The 16,866-nt window shown below is 47.5% G+C and overlaps 1 protein-coding gene across 3 annotated transcripts in view; it reads right to left on the reverse strand.

Annotated features, from left to right (window-relative positions):
• DPYSL2 (dihydropyrimidinase like 2) overlaps window positions 1–8,586 on the reverse strand; it is a 54,819-nt gene extending 46,233 nt beyond the window's left edge. Inside the window, exons 1-2 of one of the 3 annotated variants that reach the window (XM_015648862.1) lie at window positions 8,502–8,586; window positions 7,744–8,107 (exon numbers count right to left, since the gene is read on the reverse strand). In XM_015648862.1, coding sequence (XP_015504348.1) covers window positions 7,744–8,094 — 351 coding nt within the window. In that variant the 5' untranslated portion in view covers window positions 8,095–8,107; window positions 8,502–8,586. Of the gene's footprint in view, window positions 1–7,743; window positions 8,306–8,501 lie in introns of those variants that run through there. The other 2 variants (XM_015648861.1, XM_033519433.1) reach the window with 2 other exon arrangements.
• Window positions 8,587–16,866: the final 8,280 nt, after the last annotated feature.

Here is a 16,866-nt window from a genome sequence, read left to right on the forward strand (position 1 = left end):
TGATGCTCGTTTTCCTCCTCAGTTTCATATCTGAATGGTTCCATGCCTTTTTTTGCATGTAGGAGAGTAGCAGAGAGGAATCACACACTGCCCAAGATTGGGAGCTGGCACCCAGGCCTTGGGCAGCAGATCACCACCACACCTAGAGCCCATCTCAGCTGCCCAAACACACCTATCTCAATTTTTTATTATTATTATTATTTTCAAAAAGCTTCCTACTGCATCATGGTCTTAATTCAGAGCAGCAGTTCTTGAACGCTGAGTGTTCCATAATCACATATTCCATAACTTGGATCCAGCAGTGACTAGGCTCAGAAAGCAATAACCAATCTTCAGGTGACACTTAGCTTGTCTTTCTCATCACCTTGCTGCAAGAACCTAAGTAGCACAGAATTAAATAAATTCAGAGATTAAAGGGCTGGAAAACCACAGTTGTTGAAGATGCAACATCTACACAGCACCAGATTTTTAAAACTTGCATGATTTCAGACCAGAATTGAGCTCCCAAGCATGTCCCTTAGCTCCATCACACCACATCAGCATGCCCATTTGCTTTTAGCAATGAACTAAAAGGTTGTCAAAATATGTTATTTTAAAATTACTATAGTTGCAAACTGGCTTATTTAGCCTTGCTAAACAAAGGTGAGGAGTGGAAATCACCTGTTGTATAATCTCATATGAGGGGAGGTGATCAGGAAAGGAGAAGAGCTAATGGACAATGTTGGGATGAGAACAAGTGGGGAACAGCCTGGAATTACTGAGGTGCATCTTTTTGGTTGGTTCTGATAGAGCTTGGAGCAATCTGGTCCAGTGGAAGATGTCCCTGCCCTTGGCAGGGGTTTGGAACTGGATGAGCTTTAAGGTTCTTTCCAACCCAAACCATTCCATGATTCTCTGAGTAATTCCTCTGGTAAATCTCTATTTCTGCATAAATTCCCTCACAAGTTAAATGAAGAAAAGTAACTATGAAACATCAGGGGCAGGAGTTGGGTCCTTTGTTAAGAGAAGAGAATTGCACTCCCTCCTAAAATCCTGGCAGGGCTGGATCCGGCCCCGCTGCCCCACAGCAGTGCCAGGATATTGTGGGAAGTGATGGGATTTCTGGATAGTGCTGGTGCACTTTGTCTTCTACAGGTCTGTTAATGCACACATGGGGCTGAACAGGCTAAAATTAAAGGTGTCACATTAATGAGCACTGCCTAATCAATGCTAATAAAGAGTGTCCCTGAGCCATGCTCAGGCTTCAGGTATTTGGGGGAATATTGGCCAGGATCATCCTCAGCCCTTCCTGGCCAGCTGCTGCAGCACTTCTTGTGAGGTTCTTGGCAGCAAAAACTTCTTTCATGTTAAAGGAACATATATATGTCTAAATTTATATCCTGCAAAGGTCCAGAGGGAAAATGGCACAGGAATATGAGAATCTCTATGCTAAAATCATCAAAATAAATCTATGCTGAAATAAATCAGCACAGGCATCAGTGGAAATCAATTTACATCAGCTCTGCATCTTAACTCACAGATTCTGTGAACAACCATAAAGCACTTGGAAAAGAATTTTATTCCCACTGTGGAGTTACTGGATGGCTGGGAAAAGAAGCATTAAAAAGAGTTGCTTCCTCTGTGGAATTTTAGTGTAATGGCAACAAAGCCCACAGAATTTCTGCAACGCCCAAATTGCTTCTCCTCCTAATGCATACTTAAAGGTGTGTCCACAATGGCATCTTGCCATGAAATTCAAAAACCTGCAAATGGAAATATCCATTTTAAAACTTAATGAAAAGAGAGATTGGAGATGGATTTAAGTAAACTGGGCCAAAAGAGCTTTCAGGAGTTCACCCACCAGGCTCTAATTTTCTGTCATGGTCTTGCCAATGCCAATTGTTGCATCAGCTCCAACTCTCAGTGATTTTAAAGGAGTTTTCTATGGATCCAGGAATCTCCTGCATCTTAGGAAGTGTAGGGAGGATTAAATCCAGGCTGATACATGGCAGGAGGAGTTACATCTGTCCTTCCCAAAAAATGATGAAAGAACTGTCCTTTATTAATCACTGTAAATTAAATTACTGAGGGGACTTGTACTTGACAATGAGCATCTCTTATTATCTTACAGAAGAAAATTCAAATTAAGAGTCATGGCATAGAATTGACCATGGGTGGGGTCAAACATTACTATGAGGAGGTAAAAATCACACAGCTTCTCAGAGAAACAGCCTGATTTTTATTTTTTTTCCATACCCACTATCACATTTTATCAGGGTAAGATTCAGTTTCTAGCCACATGAACAGGTCAGTCGAAATGTACATTCGATCTGCAAATTAAAATTAACCTTCCAATTGATTTGCTTTCTCTTAATATCCAGAGAACCCTTCAGGAGGCTCCAAAATAGCATTTTAAGAAGGCTGTTAGTGTTGGAGTGTGCTTCTTGGAGGAAATGTCCTGAGCACCATGATGTGAATTGTCCTTAAACAATCCTGGCAGAGTTAATTCCCCATCATGGGCCTGGGAATGAGCCAGGCTCTCTTCTGGGTTCTAGACAGGTGTTGCTCTGTCAGGGGCTGTACAATTCACAGAAAAAATGTGCTGTTCTCTCCAAAGCACTCAGTCACATCCTGCCCTGACCTGCACCACAGCTAAATGCAGAATTTCTGGAACAAAGGCATGGGACATTCAGGCCTCGCTGTCACTGCCTCTCCCTTTCATCCTCTGGCACCCCCAGGTCCATGGGATCCACGGGTAGGACTAAGAAATGGCAGTTTCAGTGATTGTACAGTTTTTTACCACTATAATCCCTTCTCCTTCCCCAAAAACCAACAGGGCAAAGCATCAGGCTCTCTGCCACTGCTGTCGCTGCTTGTGCCAGCCAGCTTTGCCTTCCTCTGAGGTGCAGGATGATCATGACTTGGGGGAAAAATGGAATTTTGACCTTTATTCTCCCACCCTGAGATTCACTCCTGCTCTCTGGGAGGGGATAACAGAACAGGACATTGAAAATCACACAGAAGTGCAAAGAAGTTTGGGGTTGAGTGGTTTTCTGCTCCCAAATGCTGTTGTTTTATAAGCAAAGGGAGTTCACGAGAACACGTGCCCCTAACCCCACCTGAACTTTGCTGACAATGTCATTTCCCAGCTGTACAACAAGATCCCAGGAGATGCACCCAGATCTGATGTGCCACAGGACAGATGGGTGACAGGGGAGTCAGACATGGTCCTGCATGTAAAAAACCTCAGGCAGCCCCTAAATGACTGCTCAGCACCTACTGAAACCAGATGGGGCCTGTTCAATCATGTCCAGGGCAATTCTATGTTAAAACAGCTGAGGGTCTTGGGAAAAGGACACCTCAGACATTTTTTTTCATATGATCTAAGGGTGACACTGCCACTCCCACGTGCCAGTAATTGCATTTATCCTTTGAGATAAAACCTGCTCCAAGCTCAATAGGGAGATCTGGCTCCAAGCATTTTAATTTTCCCACCAAATCTTTGACCCAAGTAATACCTTGGCCCTGTATCAAAAACCCCTTACTCATTCCTGCATGGAAGTGTGGTATTAGTAAATTCTGCATCTGGTATTAGTAAATTCTGCATCTAAAACCACAAGAAACCCATTGGATGTATGGGACAGCAGCTGTGCAGAATGATGGCTTTGAGAAGAAGTTAAGAGGATTTGGGCATTTTTTGCTCCTCACTGCTAGTTTTTTTATACCACAAACCATCCTGACCCATTGGGAGAACATGCAAGTCATCCTCCCTTCTGATTATTTTGTAAGCAGTGATTGTAGAAACGAGGCTAGAAAAATTGCAGGCATTGTAACAAATTAAACTCAGGACTGCATTTCCAGCTGTCTGGAACAGCTCTTTTGTTTTAGACAACAGTTCCATTAATGTTCCAGAGTCTGTGATTATTTGAGCTCTCAACAACATCCTGTTATTCATTATTTCTCTCCAGGAATGAACAACCACGATCCTGAGAGCTTTGAGGTTTTAGGAAAAAGTCCAGTGGTGTCACAAGCTTCATGACAGTGTTTTGCAAGCGAGTCCTCTCCTATCAATTCTAAAATCAAAACATTCTCCTACTGTCTGTTTATTCACTGTTGTTATTTGTTACAATAGACTTTGTTGGTTTAGACCAGCAGTTTACACACAGTGCTCTGTGATTCCCAAAGGGCCAGGAACTGTTTTAAGGGAGGCAAAAAAGGGATATGAAGGTGCACAGAGGAAACACCTGAACCACTGGAGTAACAACAAGATGACAAATGAAGGAGAGATCCAGGATCCCAGGTCTTGCACTGGTGCTGAGGGGTCTGAGCAGCTGCTCAGGCTCTCTCTGCAAACCAGATTCAAGCCCTTGTGATCTATCTTGCAATTAAACCTTGCTTGTCTCCATAGATGTTCCCTAAAATGCTGTTTCTGTCCCAAAAACGTCAACAGGTGAGAGAGACAGGACTAGCAATTAAAGATGTGGGAAATCTGCGAAGCACACTGGGAGAAATGACCCAGCTCGAGCAATCAGTGGCCAAAGTTTCCCAAACCCCAGATGAATGCCTCTGTCTCAAGACTGCTCATGTAAGGAAAAGGGGAATATTGCCCTGGGATGCCACTCCAGCAGCCCCTGCTCTGGGACCAGGAACCTTCCAGCTTCTGCACTGACTACAGAGCAGGGTTAATGGGCAGGAAACAGAGCTGGGAAGGGGCTGGAGCCCCAGGAGAGGCTGAGGCAGCTGGGAAAGGGCTCAGCCTGGAGAAAAGGAGGCTCAGGGGAAATTTCTGGCTCTGCACAACTCCCTGACAGGAGGGGACAGCCCAGGGGGATTTGGGATCTTATCCCAGGGAACAGGGACAGGAGGAGAGGGAACGGCCTCAGGCTGGGCCAGGGGAGGCTCAGGGTGCACAGCATCAGGAATTTCCCCATGAAAAGGGGGATCAGGCCTTGGAACTGCCCAGGGAGGTTTGGATCCCCATCCCTGGAGGTGAACCAGGAACTCCTGGAGATACTCAGAGCTCTGGGCTGGGGACAAGGAGGGGATGAGCCACAGGTCAGACCTGATGGTCTTTGGAGGGCTTTTCCAACCTGGATCATCCTGTGGGTAAATTCCAGTGCAGAAAATGATCCTGCAGGTGCACAGCAGCTCCTGAGAGCCAGGCCAAGGACCTCTTGCCTCATTCCAGGAATCCCACATCTGAAGATGATGCTCTTGGCACATCCCAGTGTTGGGGTCAGGGCTCGGAGCGCTGAGCAGGGCCCAGACGCTGAACCAGCAGCTCCAGAACCAGGAGCAGCCCAAAGAGGGAAGATGAGAAAGTTGAGATGGGAAACAGAAGCACAGTCAGTTCTCCAAGGCCTGGCAGCTGGGAGCAGCAGAGCCTGGCTCCAAGCTGAGCTGCAGATCTGTTGAATTGGCCACCAGAGACGGAGCTGCAAGCGCTGCTGGAACTGAGGCCGAGCCTTCCTGGTGCCTCCAGAGATGATGTTAACCCTGAATTATGAGGCAGCACAGCCCAGGGGCAGCACGTGATAGATGGCTACACAATGTCCCAGGCAGGACTGACACAGAGAGCTTTGATTGCCCTTATCTTGCCCCACAGAACAATATATGGCAATTTAATGTGGAATAATTACATCCCCTTTCTTATCCTCTTGACAGCTGAGATCTCAGAGAAAAATATAAAAATAACTTGTCCATGTTGCTTTGTTAACTGTTTCAAAGGGGTTTAGGACAAGATTTTTCCATAAGTGACAGAAAGGATGAGTGAGTTTTAAACCCATAAAGCCAATTTTACTTGCTGAGGATTTAACCATTGATTCAAGCTATGGGTGCAGTCAGCTGGAAAACCAAAGCTAAAACATTCCTGCAATAAATTCCCAATCCATAGCATGACATTTATCCCAAGAGACTGCACTTACCCCAGTGCTCACCACCCCTCACAACACGATCCATTGGCATCAGTGTTAAATAAAGCTAATGAGGAACAACATAAATGTTTTGTACCATCCCATTATTTCATCCCTTCAGTCAACATTTAGACAATAATCTTTAAAAATAGAACCAAAAACCACACTTTAAAAAAAAATGTTATTAATATTCTCAGCGGATTCTGTTTTTGCACAATGTTGTACTCTAAATTTTTATTATACTGGTACCATTTAATCAGAAAATAATTGATCTTTTCAGAGTTAATCTATATCCTGCTCATACTTATATCCCACAGGACATCAAATTGTCCAAAATTAGCTCTTAAAATGTCATGAATTGCAGAACCTTTGACTCCTCAAGATGAAAAAACCCTTTATTCTTGAAATGCACCTTGATTTGTCCAACGAGGCTAATTAATCATGGAAAGTTACTCCATTAGTAGACACTCCAGCATGATCAGAGCAAACCTCAGACATCTGTAGTGGCAAATTTTTGTTTGGGTTTGGGAAACCAGGTTTGGAGCAGTGTGGAGCACATCCTCCTCCTCCTCACTGGGGCTGGTGTGTGGGAATTCTAAGAATCTGTGCCTGCCTTTGGGAGCTCTTTGGAGCAGCAGTGGTTCACGTGTGGAGGTATGGCTGGATGGGGCCCTGAGGTCACTGAGCAGGGGCTGATGTGGGGAGGATGAGCCTTAATTTATATTTTATAACTAATACATTTTATTAATTGGTATTTTTATATTACCTCCAGTTATAGTGCACCTTCCTGAAAGCAGGAGGAAGTGGTGAACAAGCCCCATATCCTGAATTCCAGGCAGACTTCTGTCCAGCATCCCCATCCGTATCAGAATTAAAAAGCAGAAGGCACATCCTAGGAACAGCTTCCAGAAGAAAGGGCTGCTCTCTGCCCACCAGGAGAATACTCAGAGAAACTCCTGCCCTGTGCCAGGAGTTCAGCAGGCTGCTGGTGGCTGCTTCATTCATTCATTTCTGCTCTGCCAGCCTCTGCCAGCATTGTCAGAGGTGTGCACTGAGTATTTCCCGGCTCACAGCTGAGTGCAGCTGCTTTAAATCGATCTATTGAGGGTGGGCATGGTCAGGCAGATCTGTGGGTTCAGTGGGTTTTGCCTCTGGAAGAGGATGGGCTTTATTACACCCTGACAAATCCAGAGAATGAGAAGTATCTGCAGCGCTCTTAAAATCCTGGGAGGAGTTGTGGGTTGCTACGAGGATGCCACATTGCTGTGAAAGTCCCAGATCTTCCCGAGTCAAAAATCCCCACTGTAGCCAGCAGCCCTGCTGAAAATCGGCAGTGAAATGCAGCTGCCAGGGGTCACTCCGGTGCCCGTTCTCCGCTGGGAGCAGGGCAAGGAGTCCCCCCTGGCAGAGACCTGCAGGGATTTGATCCCGGTAGGTGGAGGCTCATTGATGCTTTCGCTCACAATCGCGTTTGTGCTCCGTGAGCTGCATTCCCTGCCTGGGTGGGGCAGTGCCCTACCTTCGTGCTGGGGGAATCGCCTCCGAAACAAAAAAAGTCGCTTTTTCTCCCCAGATAGGAGGGCAGGGCGGGGTGTTTGTGGGTGCGGGGGTGGGGGGGTCTTCTTTCTTCTCGCGTCCGTGTGCGCCCCTCTCGCACACGGACGCGTTCGGGCTCTGGAGGGGAGGCTGTGCGGGAGATGCTGCTGCTGCCACAAGGATGCAGGGCACAGAAAAGCCAGCGGCTGCAGGTGGAGAGGATCCGTCCTCTCTGCAGCCTATCGCGTGCTCGAGTTCACCCCCCACTACATATATATATATATATATAAATATATCTCTGGATATATGCACCCACCTTGTCATTCAGGTTCTGCAGCGCCTCCTTCCCCGTGGCACTCCTGATCTCCACCTTTCTCCCGAATTCAACAGATGGTTCCCTTCCCTTCCCGCTCTGCTTGGAATAGACGGACGGAGCATCCGGACCCAGGTGGGCAACGTCCTTCTGCTTTGCCACCACTTTGTTACATCCGCGGCCCACCGAGAGCGAGTCGAAGTCGATGGTCTTGTTCTCCAGGGAGCCTTCCACAGGGCAGAACATGCCACAGAATTTCTGCCGGGGCTTGGGACTGCCCGAGCCCAGGTTTTTGAAGAAGGCCGGCACTTCTTCTTCCTCGCCCTGCCGCCCGTTCTGCTTCCTCTCAGCCATGGCTGGGGTCTCCCTGCTGAGGGGGAATAACAACAGCGGTAACCAGGAGGATCCTGCACGCTCACACACACACACACACACACACACACAGAGAAGAGGTGGGGGAAAGAAAAGCGATGGGGAAGAGCCGGATCTGGGTCCTAGAGATACGGCAACATCAACTGCAAAGGGCTGTGGCCGGCAGGTCCCCTGCCCCCATCGGCACCAGCCAGCCTGTGGCTCGCTCTCTGTCTGATGCAGCGCAAAGTTGAGGCAAGGATGGGGCAGATCCTGCTGCAATAAAGGGAGGAGGCTTCAAGTTCCCAGCATCCAGATGGGGAGGGAGGGAAAAGGAGAGAGAGAGAGAGAGAGAAAAAAAATTTAAAAAAATTAAAAAATTAAAAAAAAAAAAAAAAAAAAAAGCTCACTCTGCAGCAGAAACTGAGGAGTGCTCCGGAAGTGATGCGAGTGCTGAACTGGCAAATGGACTCGATCAGGTTGGAGCAGCAGCCCCCATCACACCCACCCTGTCCCCCTCCCTTTCCCCGGCGTGCGGATCTCGCTGTTCAGGAGGCTGATGGGGACCGGGCTCCTCCTCCCCTCCGGCTGCTCCCCTCGGCCGGGCAGGGCAGAAAGGGGCTCTGCCTCTGTCCCTCCCCTGCTCCCGGCGGGCTGTCCCCTGCCTCCCCAGCCCAGCAATGGTGGAGAGCTCCGGGAATGCCATTGTTCCTCACTTTGCCGGAGGGCGGGAGCAGCGGCAGCGCAGCTGGGGCAGCGGGGCTGGGGAGCAGAACGCTGACTCAGCTTCCTGGGGCTCCTCGCCGGTGCAGACCCCCTTCAGGGGAAAAAGGGCTGATGGATGGCACTGGAGAGAGGATGAGAAAGAGAGACAGATGGGAGAGGGGTGTGGGAACCGGGAGAGAGAAGAAAACGAGCTGGCAACCGGGACTTACCTCCAGGAGCCGAAATTAGTGACCTTGCGAGTCAATTAAGCCTCTGCAGTGGCAGGAGACCCCGGTTCCTCCCTGCGGGAGATCGGGGGAGGCAGCCAAAGGCGGCTACGGCTCAGGACGGGTTTCTAGAGGAGGAGACAGAGCGGCCCCCCGAGCTCCTGCCCGCGCTGACAGTGACCCTGCGGCCGGGCCGGGGGGACCTGGGGGACACCGGGACATGGGGGAGAGGGGAGGGGGCAAAGGGGACATGGGGGCAAAGGGGAAATGGGGGATGCAGAGCAGACGGGGGCAGAGAGAGGGGGGAGGAGAGAGGAGACAGAGGGCGAGGAGAGATGCGGCGGAGAGGAGATGGGGAAGAGGGAGGATGGGGGCAAGGGAGAGGGGATGAAGGCAAGGCAGAGGAAGATGAAGGCAAAGGAGGGGGAATGAAGGCAACGGAGGGGGGATGAAGGCAAGGGAGAGGAGGTGAAGGCAAGGGAAGGGGGATGAAGGCGAGGGAGGGGAGATGAAGGCGAGGGAGGGGAGATGAAGGCAAGGAAGGGGAGATGAAGGCAAGGCAGAGAGGGGCCCCGGCGGGCACGGCCCGGCCCCCGGCGCTGTCCCTTCAGCACCACCGCGCCCGCCGGGCTCTCGCTGCAGCCCCTCCGCAGCGCCTGCTTCCCGTGCCTGGTGTCCTCTGGCACTTATTCCCCGGGGTTTCACCCAAACGAGCCGCTCCAGGGCAGGCGAGGTTCAAGGAGGGCTGAGGTCGTTCCCAGAGGAATGGTTGGGGCAGAACCCACCAGACCCTGCGAGCCTGGGATGCCCCGGGGACGTGGGAGCAGAGCCAGGCTGGTCACAGAGGTAAGAAATGCAGCACACAATAGGTGGAAAGTGGCTGTCTCCACCTGATAATACGTTTTTCATGTTTGATTTGGGGCCCTCAGGATAATCCATATGCAATGTTTGTGCGGGCCAAAGCCAGTGGCCAGGCTACTTATTCCCATGCATTATTCATTGATAGGCATCTTTGCACATGCATACATTAATTGTTAATTGAGAGGCATCTGTGTCCAAATGGCTACCACCATTGTGAGATACAAAAAAAAAACAAAAACCAAAAAACCACTAAAAGAAAGAAATGGAGGTGTATTTAAAAAACAATAATCCCAGAGCCATGTCTCCCTATAAACCACACCCAAATCAAGGCATTTGTATCCAAAAGGTGGAAAACCACCAAAGCCAAGGTCACAACCAAGCAAAGCCCGGTAATAAATGCACAGTGCAGTAATAAAAGACTCCAGACTAAAAGGGGAAAAAAATAAGCCTGCAGCTTGGCCCTGAAGGATGAGGATGATGTGCTCTGGTAACAAATGAAGGAGGGAGGAATCCAAAGACAGGGGCTCTCCAGGGAAACAGCCCCACCTCCTTCCCCTCCTGGGATCATCCCCGAGGAGCCAGCAGGGTTGCAGCCTTGCTGATCTCAGGTGCATGGTTGGGGACTGGAGCCCAACAGATGGTCTCTCAGGTACACCCAAGTGCTGTTTTATTTAAGGTTTATAAATATTAATTGCCACAGCACTGCTGATCAGGCAGCACCGGAGCTGCGGCGAGTGTTGGCACAGGCTCCAGCGAGAGGAAAGCCTTGGAGTGATTGTGTCGACACGTTCTGCAGATTGCTGAGATGAGGGTAGTGGCTTTCAGGGACAGCCTGGAATCCTTCAGCTCCTTCATCCCTTGGCACAGCCCTGGAAGCTGCTCCGATGCCACAGGCACGGGCTCTGCGGAGGGGTGCGAAGGATCTGCCGGGAAAGCCAGAGGCTGTGCAGGGATCCGGACAGGAATGAAATCCTGCAGACAGGACTAAACCTCCAAACGTCCCAGAGCTGATAAAGGTCACTCCCAAAGGCTGAGTTTTCCTGCTGTGCTGACCTGACTCTTGTACAATAACTGCACAAAATACAGACGACCTCACGCTGAACATCCATCTCCAAGCTCTCCCCTTCCACGGGCACTGGAGGCCACACTCAGCAGTATTTCACTTTTCTGGGCTTTGTATTTCCCCTTGGGCTCATGGTAGGTGTCAAACACCTCACCTGTGTCTGCTGATCTGCTGAGACTCTGGGCTGGTCTCTCGTACCAAACCAAAGATGATTGGGTGGGATTTAAGGTTCCTTCCCACCCAAACTGTTCTGGGATTCTCTGATTCCACTCCTCATGAATGAAATGTCTAAAGGTGCTTCATTCCATTTCATTCTCACACTTACTTCCAAGGCTGAACAATCAAACTTGATTTGGATTAGAAACAAGGCAATATAAGCTCTATGTTGCTTTATTTGCCTTCCATCCTTAGGTGAGATAATTGCTGCAAATCCAGAATTTCCTCATTATTTAACAATTAAGAATGCAGACGGTATATTCCACCATTTAATTGACATTATTAAACTAAATGACAGCAAATACTTCCAAATCTGGGGCCCTTCCTATTGCAAATAATTAATTATTAATACTTCCAGTGGGTGCAAGATTTATTATGCAAGGCAGGATCCCAGTGAAATTTGGGTATTTGCAGAAGCAGAACTCCACTGAGTCAATTTTCCAGTGAAAATGAGCAAAGCAAGCCTGGCACAAACCACTGTGCCAATTTAAGGGATGGCTTGGAGACCTCCAGCCTGGATCTCAGTGGGGATGAGCTGTAAGGTCCCTCCCAACCCAAACCACTCTGATTTTAGATATAAAATATAAATGCTATATAAATCTATATAAATTTTATATAAATTGTACAGATTTTATTATATATATATATATATATTTTAGGGATGCTCAGTGCAAGGTTTTAGGCTGGGCTGAGCTCTGTGCCCAGCACTGCTTACAGAATTTTGCAGCCCTGGAAAACATCAACTTGTTGCATTTGTTGCATGTGCCATTGCAATAATCTTCATTTCCCTGCTGGCCAGAAGCTGGGAAAGCCACCTTCCCTCTTTTTGGGTGTTGCTTTTGCTGCTCCCTGCATCCCACCTTGATATTTGAATTTTCTAAGGCACGGGCTCAGGATCAAGAGGTGGCACTGAAAAACTGCCATGTCCAGAATATTCCTTGAGTATTAAGAATCCAACCAAATCCTAAAATGCTTCATTGGGTTGGAAATTGTTCTGGCAGAGCACAAAAACTGAAAGGCCATGTTGTCCACAGAGAAATCATTAACCAGCTTCCCTTTGGGATATGATAATTGCTGGAGTGGCTGACAGATTTTCTTGGCGGTGAGCACTCAAAGACGAGACACATTATTTCAGGAACATTAAAGACCAGCAGAAAGTCTTTTGATAAATGAATACAGTCCATTCAAATGCTGAGACAAAGATCATTTTTTTTCCACGGTCCTTTTTATTTCTGTTTATCCTATGCCTCACTTTACCTTTATGGTTTTTTTTCCTCGGCGACCTCAGCTAACAAAAGTAGCCCCAGCAAATTTCTGCCACTCAAATTTTGTTGCCAGTGGGTTTTAGTCCATGCAAACAGTTTTAGTCTGTGCAAGCACCCTGCCCATGGCCAGTAGTACAAATATTGAGTTAATTAACAGAGGATTTTCCAAAAGCAAATCAGGCCCACCATTCCCAGTGACTTCCAGGGGGAGTGGAGACCCTCATTGCTATCAAAATCTCTCCTCACCAATTCAGCCTGTTAAAGGCACCAGCCCACCCTAAAATCAGATTTTTCTCAGGATGATCATGGACAGAAACAACAGAAATCTCTCCAAAGTATTCAGTATTTAAGACAGAATTTCCAAAATTGTTGATTTCCTTGAGATCTGTGAGTGTTCTGTGACATTTGGAAGCCCCAGCACAGCTGAATTACAGCTGATGGCTGGGATATGCTTCTTCCAGACAGTGTCATTAAGAGAACTCACCCACCTAACCACGAAATGCAGCATTAAATATTAACATTTCCTCTCTCAGAATATGGCAGCTCCTGGCTCACCAGCACTGACATTTGTGTGGAAATAGCCATTGATTTGGGGACTGGAAATTATCTAAAGTTTTGCCAGCATTGTCTCAAAAGGACCCAGAATGGATAATGGTAACATTTACCATTGGAACATGGCTTAAAATCTGACCTTCCAAGGCAGGGAGCTCTGGCCAAAAAGCCAAGAGGAATGAGTGAACATCAGGTCATGGCACTGGGATCTCCTGGCTGCTCCCCACCTCTCCAGGTAAGATCTTGCCATTGCAGACACACCAGAGCTGTGATCTGTGTGGCTTCACACACCTTCCAAGTGCTACCTTAATAAATAATGATGTCAAAAATAATATCAAGGGTCATAAGCACAGTGAGTGTTCACCTGCAGCTCCCTGGGTTCCTCTGAGACAGGGCACTAAAAATAAAAACCAGCTGTAAATTCAACATGAGGAGGAGCCCAGGCTCACAAGAAACAATTTCTGCTTGGATTAATGTGCTGCAACTGCATCTTGCCATCCGGTGAAATCACCTGTCCTTTTGTTGGGATGAAAACATTCCATACAACACAGGTACCCTGGGACAGCAGCTGCCACGTGGCACTCACAGGACAGCATGCTGGGCTCAGGGAGCCTTCCTTGGGCACTGGAGCCGCTCTGGAGCACCCAGAGGCAGCCACAGAATCCACACTTGGATCAGAGCTGAGAGTATTCATCTCACAGGCACATCCCAGCAGCACAGAAATCCATCCCCTCTCCTTTGTCAGGAATTCACTGTGGATATCTGAGCTCCACGAGTTGAAAGAGAAGAGAGGAAGGGATGTTGGATGAAAACGCCCAGGTGAGTTCAGGTGTTGCTTGTGCTGATGGTTCTGTTCATCAGCTTCACTGGCTGGAATCTCTTCCAGTTCATAGCACAAAAGCATCTTACCCTTAAGCTGCATTAAGCAGCTTCACCTCGTGTTTGGGGATGGCTTTCGAGCCTATTTTAAACACAGGGCACCTGTGTGCACAGGTGGGCTCTGAAAAACAGCTCTGAATGCCCTGCTGGTTTACATGCACACAGTCACTGACCTGGGGAAGCCAGCTGAAGGAGAAGGGAAAGTCTTGAGTCCATGGAAAGCAGACTGGCCTGCCTTGCTCTGCAATAAAAAGAGACAAGCAGAGACAGCCAGGAGAGCTGCTGCACTGGCAATCCAATGGCTGTGGCTGAGCTGGGCCACAGGGCCAGACTGGCACCATTTCCAACTGGAAAAAATGAGCAATAACCACACAAAGCAGATTTCCAAGCAGTGCAACACTCTCAAGTGAAACAGAAAGAGCTAAAGCTTTGTGTATGCTTCACATTATTATTGCAGCAGGTCTTGAGCTGTATAATAGTGTAAACATACACAGAAGCAGCAGCCTTTTCCAAAGGTCTCAAGCAAAGGTTTTCCTGATGATCAATCAGGAATCAATCAATCTCAGGGAACTGGGATTTGGTTCAGTATCAGAAAGAAGAACAGGGAAGACAAACAGTTAAAAACTTCATGCTGAAAATATCAAAACAATAACCAAACCAAGTCATTAAACCCCATGAAAGGAAAACTTCCCTCTTGTCTCTTGTTTTCACAAAGGTTTCTCTCCTCTCCACATGTGATGTCTGGAAGAGCCAGTGCTAACTGGAAAGACACCTTGCAGTTGCTGAATTTTAATATTATTTTATTTTTTAATTTATTATTTCATATTATAAATATTATAAAGCTAAGAAGAAGCTTCAGTCTTCAGTTTTAAGCAGTGATGTGCCCTGGGCTGTCTCTGCACTGCTCAGGTTCTTCATTTTGCTGACACAGCTTGGAAACCTGAGCAGGCCACGCTGCCCAGCAGGAGAGCCCAGGCCCCTCTGAAGAGCCTTCATCCCAGCACATGGCCTTGAAAACCATTTGCCATTTCTGAAAATCTCATCTCATTACATTTTAAACAGTCCCACAGACAAAGGCAGCATTATTGGCCTCACTGTACACATGGGAAATGAGGCATAGAAATTCAAATTCACCTCCAACCACAGCCTGGGACTGAGCAAGACACTGGGCCAGGCTCTTGTTGTGTGCAGCCAGCCCTGCTTGGGGATCCTCCTCCAGCCCAGTTTCCAGCCCCCATCTCCAGGCAGGAATAGCATCAGTGGTAAGAAAAGGGACTCAGCAGAATAACAGCCCTCAGATCTCTTTGTGCTGCTCTGCACCAAGTCTGGGGCGTTGCTGCTGCTGCCATCAACCAATGTCCTCATGGTGCACTTATTAAATAAATCTAATCTGATTAAACTACATTACAAGCTTTTATTTCATAAATCTGTTTGCCTCGTGGATCATCCAGAGAGTTAACTCCTGCCTGGACTCTGCTTTTCTTTTCCATAACCTTGCAGAAGGCACTCCTGGCAAACCAGACATCCCTGTGGTCCCATTGCTGCCTGGCTGGAGCACTTGGAATGGGCCACAGGGAGGATGGAAGCAGCCAGGATGCTGCTTTAGCATCCCAGAAACTTGGTACCAGTGCTTCAAAGACAGCACAAGTTACATTCCCTTCACTATGTGCTTTATACATGGAAATATTTGTTTAAAATCCCCCCAAGCCCCTGTTGGAATGAAAACAAAGAGTATCTCTAACTCTTGGAAGGAAGCAGTAACAGAATTTCTGTAACATTCTGTGCAAAACAGCCTTTCCTGACCTGGTGTGCTGGGATTTTGTTTTAAAGATCTGAGGTCAACACTAAACAGTTTGTTAAATAAAATTAAGTGAAAACGTAAAGTTTCAGGTTTCCATCTGATAGGGAACACCTCCCCTGGAGGCCAAGCAGGTTGAGCTGTACTTTCGTTGGATCAAAGGAAATATTTGCAGAGAAAGTTCTGACTTCAAAATTAAGAGCTTAAGAATCAATTAACTGAAAAGAAAATTTGAATAAATATTTTATAAATATTTGGATAACTTGAGTAAATTGATACATCGATCTTTTATTTCATTAATTCTTTAGTGGTTAGAAAATTAGATGTCGGGATTAAAGACAAAAAAGACATAATAACAAAATTAATTACTTAAGATGTCTACTGTATTAGGCACTAATTAATCAGCATCTCAAAAATCAGGTTTAAGAAATATTAGTATTAAGGCAAGCAGTTATTTACTAATAACATGTACTCAACTCAGTACCAACTGAATTACCTGAAACACCAACATCAGAAAATCCATGAAAAGTCCAGTCAATTTGGTGGAAAAGGATTTTAAAGCACATAATTTTCAGTGTATCTCTCTCGTTCAGCTCAAGGCAGGACACTTTCCCTGGGCCCAAAATATATTCCCACTTTCTAACTTTAACAAATGGCAGCAGAAACGAGGTTAAGGCAAATATTGAAGAATATTTCACTAGCACCTGTGGGGGAAAATGATCAGGTGTGATAGGAAAGATGCTGTGACTGAGGATGAATTGCAGGGTGCTGGGAGGAAACCGTCACAGCTGTCTCTAGGAGGAACTAAGGTGGGAAGCTGGGTTTGATTCCTTGTGAGAACACAAGGAACGTGCTCCCTGCAAAGCTGTTCCCTCCTGGGACATGGGTCAGTCTCTCACCTGGGCCTTTCTCTGCCATCCCAGCTCTTTTGGGGGTCCCTGGGTGTGTGCAGCCTTTAGCACGGGGCCCTTTTCAGCCTTATTTGAGTTCTGTCCTAACCAAAGTGACAGCACCAGCCAATTCCTGAGCTCCTTCCCCTTTTCTGGGGGAGCCTCTGCTCCTTTAACCTGAACAAGCTCCATCCCTTCGGTGGGACACGAAAACATCGACCCTCTGTTCCCAGTGCTCCCAGGCCAGCCCCAGCCCTGTCTCTGGTGCTTTCCAGGACAGCAGCAGCTCCTGGGACAGCCCCAGCCCTGTCTCTGGTGC

Source organism: Parus major, chromosome 22 (assembly GCF_001522545.3).
Source record: "Parus major isolate Abel chromosome 22, Parus_major1.1, whole genome shotgun sequence".
In the NCBI taxonomy this organism is placed as follows: domain Eukaryota; kingdom Metazoa; phylum Chordata; class Aves; order Passeriformes; family Paridae; genus Parus; species Parus major.